Source organism: Procambarus clarkii, chromosome 73 (assembly GCF_040958095.1).
Source record: "Procambarus clarkii isolate CNS0578487 chromosome 73, FALCON_Pclarkii_2.0, whole genome shotgun sequence".
Taxonomy (NCBI): domain Eukaryota; kingdom Metazoa; phylum Arthropoda; class Malacostraca; order Decapoda; family Cambaridae; genus Procambarus; species Procambarus clarkii.
Window position 1 is genome coordinate 11,842,889 of NC_091222.1, and position 6,415 is coordinate 11,849,303.

A 6,415-nucleotide genomic window follows, 5' to 3' on the forward strand; every position below is an offset into this window, starting at 1 on the left:
TACAGTGTTTTCTCTGATATAGCCGTCATATATTAGGATTCTGGCTTCCTAGCTAGCGCCCTTTTGACAGGTCAAGGACAGGAAGCAAGCTTTGTGAATCAGTTACTGGGTGATGGAAGCTGCCTCACACGAGGAAATTTGGTGTCTACATCCTAGTTATATCTGGTGAACCAAGCCTGCTGTATAATAAGATAAGGAACCTCTTCAATGTATACTAATATATGTAGTTTAATACTGTAGTTTGATTGGCTGCATATATATATTATATAAATTCAATATAAACCCCCCCCCCCCTAATGTGTAGAGGATCGATTTGAGAGATTATTGCAGAAATACAGTCCACTTAACATCATACAAATTTCTATCGAAATATAAATTAACGTAAATATAAATTCTATATAAATTCATATAAATTAAATAAATATAAATCTCACAGGTCGGTACCCACATGTGTATGTGGATAGATTACACCGAAGACGACGACAAGAACGCCCCATGGTACGATCGTCAAGGGAGGAAAGCTGGCCTCGGGAAGGTGTAGAAGACGCTGACGGGTGGAGAATCGTTACAAAAATGAAGTGGAATAAGAGAAAATTCGAGTACAGCCTCGTTGACAGATCTGACTCTAGAAATGGAGCAGACAAGTACCGAAGAAATATAATTTAAGGTTAAGAACCTTAACTTATCTAGCCTTGGCAGAGGTATCCGTCTCCAGGATTGAAGCACGTGTCCCTAAAAAATATATAAATTTCGTAATAGGTCCACGTCGGTCAGGCCTCCACAAGAAAACTATTAATGGTTTAAGTGAAACAGTGGAAAGAAAAATTAATGAAGCATGGGAACGGGCAAATGAGACCTACAAACTACCAAACGTAATGTCTTACCAAAGGTAATAGATACGTCCCACGAAATCTCATACAAATATCTCCACCCAACGATTAATGAGGCGACATGGTGCTCAGTTGCAAGTACATAAATGTTTACTATTTTCCCAATTTCTTATACCTGCTGGATATGTCTGGTTCCTTATTGGTTTGTTGGTGCCACACGCCTGACCACCACTGAAGGAGATACAAGCGTTAGCCAGGGAGGATTTTCATGTACAGCAACACATCAACTGTCTATCATTCTTACAGAAATATATTGTAATCTCATCAGGGCGATGTGCATTAGTGTCAGGGGTTTGGGCTTAAAGAAATCGGGGTTTTCTCTATGCTGGGCAATGATTAGGCTTCTTTATGCAGATGATGAGTCACAATAACTTGGCAGAAGAAATGTTGACCAAACCACCCACTAGAAGATGAAGAGACGACGACGTTTCCATCTGTTCTGGACGATTATCGACTTGATAATGTTCTTGACTTTATAATCGATCTTGACCTGATAATCGACTTGATAATGGTCCAGATCGAACCGAAACGTCGTCGTCTCTTCATCTTCTAGTGTGTGGTTTTGTCTACACTAGGCTACTTATGATGTTCTCGCGAGTGTATTTGTATATATATATATATATATATATATATATATATATATATATATATATATATATATATATATATATATATATATATACACTGAACTCTAAAGTTTGTGTCTTTATCTGTGTTCACGTTTATGTGTATTTATGAGTGTCGGAATGCAGGCGTTTATAAAAATACGAAATTTTGTTAATATAGTGAGTATATTCAGGACTTTTGGTCTTACGTAAAGTTGAGTCCTTGTGAGAGATAATCCATCATATAATCTTTGCTTCCCTCGTTCTTCTTGACTTTGGTCACTTCGCGGGAGTTTAGAGCCTCCGTCGTCACCGACAACTGTGGCCGCCGAAGAAATCTGAAGGAAAGGAAGTATTTAGTTCATTGGCAGTTACGTAACTGCCTCGTAACTGTTCATTGGCAGTTACGAGGCAAATAAAACTGATAATACACGTTTATATTACTAGCTAATGATATTCTTAGCCAATAATATATGATAGTCTAATATATTATAATATTCTTATTATATATTAGAAGAAAATTGTCCTCTCTTGCTTTACATCTGTGCGATCTCTAAACGTCACAGTTCTGTTGAGTCATAGATTTCCAGACTTAATAACTTCATTAGAGTTAATAATCTTTCTTAATCCTTAATGAAAACTTTAAATATACACCTGTCAAAATATTTAATGGCAAATCCTAAACTAAGTTAGGGATAATAACTAACTTGGTGTATTTGTCTGGGAAGAATGGCAGGCTGGAAACTAGCACGAAGCCTCGCTGCGGCGTCCAGGTAGCCAGCAGGACAGGCAGGTCTTCCCTGGAGGTGTAGGGCAGGTACACATACAACCTGCACCTGTCAGTCCAATCTTTGGTGCATCTTGCCATCATTATATGCAAGCAATTTAAAAAAAAGTTTGTGTACATTATGCATAGGAAAGTAAATGCTATGAACCCTTTCATTAAAAAATTAATGAAGTGATTACAACCCATCCTCCTGTTTATAAAGTACCTATAGTGATGACCGTTAATAGTTAAGAATGCGTATTTACTTAAATATTATATAGAAGTATTCTGACTGGTAAATAATAAAACAATTCCTTGTGGAATTAATGCATAAAATCATTATTATTGGAACAATTCATCCAATATATCCTGACATTTAAACTTTACTGAAGTGTTCAATTCTCTTGGATCATAGAATGTTCAAATTGCAATCTCTTGTGGTCGACTGCTAGCGGCCGTGGAGTGAGGACGTTTACCGACCCTCCGTGGCTGTTGGAGTTGTTTGCCGTTTGGTCGCCAGATGGTCGGGCGTCACTGGCCCTCCCAGTGTTGTTGCCTGCCTGGCTGCGTGCTGACGTGGCAGTTTTGACATGGGGGGGCCTTGCAATTCCTCCTGTTTTGCGGGTAAATTCCGTGGGACTAGAGTTCTCGTGCAAGGCTGGTTATCCGGCCATTGAGTTGGTGATGTACGAAATGCTTCGTGTCCCGGTGGAGGCTGTATATGGAGTTGAGCTTGTTACGGCCCACCGGGTGATTGTCAAGTTCGTGCGGGAGGAGGAGTATCGGGACTTCCTCCGGCGGTACGAAGGGCGTTCGTTGCAGTTGCCGGATGGCGCCGGCTCCGTTACAGTCTCGGACCGAAGTGGTGCCCTGACTTATGTCAGTGTGCACGATGCGCCCCTGGAGTTCCCTGAAGACCTTCTCCGGCGCTTCTTCGGGAGGTATGGTGCTGTCATCAGTGTGCGGGTGAACACGCTTTCCTCGGGGAAGTATGCTGGGAAGCAGACGAACGTCCGTACCTTAGGTATGAGCCTGCGGTCGGATATCCCATCTTCTGTCCGGCTGCTGGGTTAGTACGTTCGGATGTATTTTGCCCGGCAGCTCCGTACTTGTTTCCAGTGTGGCCAGTTAGGGCATCAGGTTGCCGGGTGCTCTGAGTCCCCTGCTGCATCTGTTAGCTTGTTTCGGGAAGAGGATTTCCCGCTGCTCCCTCAGGGCGTGGATTCTGGAGATGAAGAGGGGCAGGTCCAATTCGCTGCTGATGCGCCCCCCCCCCCCCCCCCCTGTGTTCCAGTGGCTCCTGTCGCTGGTCACTTCGCTGTGCCAGTTGCTCCCGAGGGTCTTCCGGATGGTCTCTGTGGGTCGTCTGCGTCTTCCTCGACTCTTGCTGCTGCGCCTGGTCCTGCACCCTCGCCAGGTGTTACGGCTGTGCTGGGTGTTGGGGGGGCTGCAGAGCGTCCTGTTGTGTGCGGCCCGGTTCCCCATGTGGTTGAGGCTGCTGCCGTACTGCGACGGGCGTTGGTTCGCGAGGCCCGTGGTACTGGGTCCGCCTCCGGCTGTGAGGATGTGCGGCCAGTGCCCAAGCGTTCCAGGCGTTCTTCTACTGCTTGGGCTGATGTGGAGAACTACGACGCAGGTGGAGCTTCGGGAGATGATGTGGCGATTCCGGGTGCTTCGCGCTCTACGTCACTGGTGGTGGCTGATGCCCATGTGTCTGCTGTTGACGATGGTTGTGCGTCTGATTTACCTCCTGTTCATTCTCCTGCAGAAGGTTCTTCGCAGTGGGAGGTGGTTGTTTCTACAGACGTGGGTGGTGTGGGTTCTGGTGCGAGCCGAGGCATCAAGCTGGTGCTGAAGAAGGATGCCAAGCGTTGGGGGTCCCAGCAGGTACATCGTTCGGTGGTTGACGCGGGGCCCTGTGAGTCAGCCGAGGAGGCTCCCAGTGCGCTGCCCATTGCCCGGCCTCGTGGGAAGGAGCCTCTCCCTATCTTCTTGGCCTCCGGAGTGGCGCACGATGATGAGGATCCTTTGCGGTTTGACATTGTTGACCGCGTGTGTCCTGTTCCGTGGTACCCTTCTTCCGTCTGGGTTCGACGGGCTCGGTGCTTTATTGTGGGTGTGCCGGAGTTAATGCCTGATCCTCATACGGTTTGTAATGATCCTGTTACGGAGGACGTCAGGTTACTTTGGGAGGCGTATTGTATTCGATTCCCGGCGGCGGAGTGGTCGGATAAGTATGAGAAATTTTAGTAGTCTGTGTGCTTGCTGTGTGTTTGGTGTGTGCTTGGAACTTAATTTGTTTGAAATGTGTTGTACCTATTGTGCTCCCTTCAGGCCGGTGTTATGTTTGTTCTCATGACCGTTGTTTTGTTGTATTTCTTATATTTCCGGTATTGTTTCGTTTTCTTGTGTTTTATTATGTTTCTGTTTTTGTTGTCGGCCCTTCAGGCCGGTGTTTAGTATCTTTGTATCAATTTGTATTGCTTTGTTTTGTGCTGAAGTGTCTTGTTATGTTTCTTGCTGTACTTTGTTGTTTTATTCTCGGTTCAGGCAAGTGCATGTATGTTGTTGTGTTTGGGCCTGTTTTGTTTTCAGGTGTGCGTGTTATGCTTGTTTATTATTATTGTTTATTTTGGCCTCACCCTTTGTTTACGGGGCGGATGGCTTGGTGTGTGTTTTTTTATTCCTGTATTGTTTGTGCTGTGAGTTTGATCTGGTGTTTTTATATTGCTTTACTTGTTGTACGTGTTTGTTCTTTATGTTTTGTTTGGAATGTATTGTGTTTGTCCTGTTCTGTTTCCTGCTATGCCTCTTGATGTATGTTTTGTTTTTCTGGAGGCTTTGTTTTGTGATGTTACTGTGATTGCTAGTTTGCCATTGAATTATGTTTTGTGCTTTGATGTATGCTGTATTTTTCTGTGTTTTTCTCGTGTATGTGTTTTGTTGTGCTATGCTGTCGGCCCTTCTGGCCGGTGGTCTATTTTCCTTTGTTATGTATTCTGTATTGTTTTTATTGTATTTAAATTGCATGCTTTGCATGTAAAAATAAAAAAAAAAAATTGCAATCTCTTGTCATAAACGATTAATTAGCCTTTGATTTTGAAGGTGGTGGATTCGTGTTCCTTTTTAAATGTTATCAGTTAGTTTAGTTCATTTATTATGCATCCAATAACTATCCTGTGGGCAGTAGTAGAAATGGTTACAGGGGCACACAATGGGCTCAGGGATTGAAGCCCACCATTCCATTAGCCAAGTGCTACGAACTCCTCTGTAACCGGATTCTTTTAAACTCTACGATCCTTCTTAAGTCATAGATCCCTAACCTTGGTGCAAATTTAGTGTAATGTTTAAGGTAAGAAGTGAAATTGCACTTAATAATATCACTTATTATTATCTACAACTACGACTATAAACAACCATCTAACGTCTTCAGCGCAACACTAGCCCTCACGCTAGCTGCAATTATGGTGACGTCTTCAAGTGCCCCACTAGCTCAACCGCTAGCACGCTCAAACAGTGAAGTCATCCAGCACTATTAACCTTCTGGCCAACACACCCAAACAGTGAAGTCCTCAGCCCTCCACTAGCTTTCTGTCTAGCTCACTCCAGCAGTGAAGTCCTCTACGCTCCAATACCCCTCTTACTAGTACACTCCCGTAGAGGCGTCCCAAGGTCGACCTGTGCACTGCTTCACTTTTTCTGTTTCACTCCCATCTGTCGCCAGTCACCGGTACCTCATCACTTCCCAGAACAGCAGACTAGAAGATGGGAAACTAATATTAATGAGAGGGTCAACTATTTAAATCGGAACCTGGATCACAGATGGCGCTAAGGTCTGTCACACTAAGGAAGTTAAAATCTTGATAAGCTAGTTACAAAATTCAATGCACGCCGTCACATCATTAATGAGATCGAGACCGACCACAAGTACAGTTTCTAAATTATGCCACTGACACAAGTACAGAGCTAGTGTCACAATTGATATGATTATCCTGCAAACACCCCCCCCCCCCTTCCCTTCCAGTGAGAAGCGGTGGATATTTTAGAATCACTCAGTTATTACCTGTAGTTAGCAAACTGGGGATATTTGGCTTAAATTTCTGATAGGAGATAATTTTGAACGAAGTATTAACAGATCTGGTGAACATTTGTTA

General features: G+C 44.0%; 1 protein-coding gene across 2 annotated transcripts in view; it reads right to left on the reverse strand.

Moving 5' to 3' along the window:
- Positions 1–5,961, reverse strand: part of LOC123774148 (glutamate receptor ionotropic, kainate 5-like) — a 57,939-nt gene extending 51,978 nt beyond the window's left edge. Inside the window, exons 1-3 of one of the 2 annotated variants that reach the window (XM_069312667.1) lie at positions 5,906–5,961; positions 2,203–2,331; positions 1,705–1,833 (exon numbers count right to left, since the gene is read on the reverse strand). In XM_069312667.1, coding sequence (XP_069168768.1) covers positions 1,705–1,739 — 35 coding nt within the window. In that variant the 5' untranslated portion in view covers positions 1,740–1,833; positions 2,203–2,331; positions 5,906–5,961. Of the gene's footprint in view, positions 1–1,704; positions 1,834–2,202; positions 2,473–5,905 lie in introns of those variants that run through there. The other variant, XM_069312666.1, reaches the window with a different exon arrangement.
- Positions 5,962–6,415: the final 454 nt, after the last annotated feature.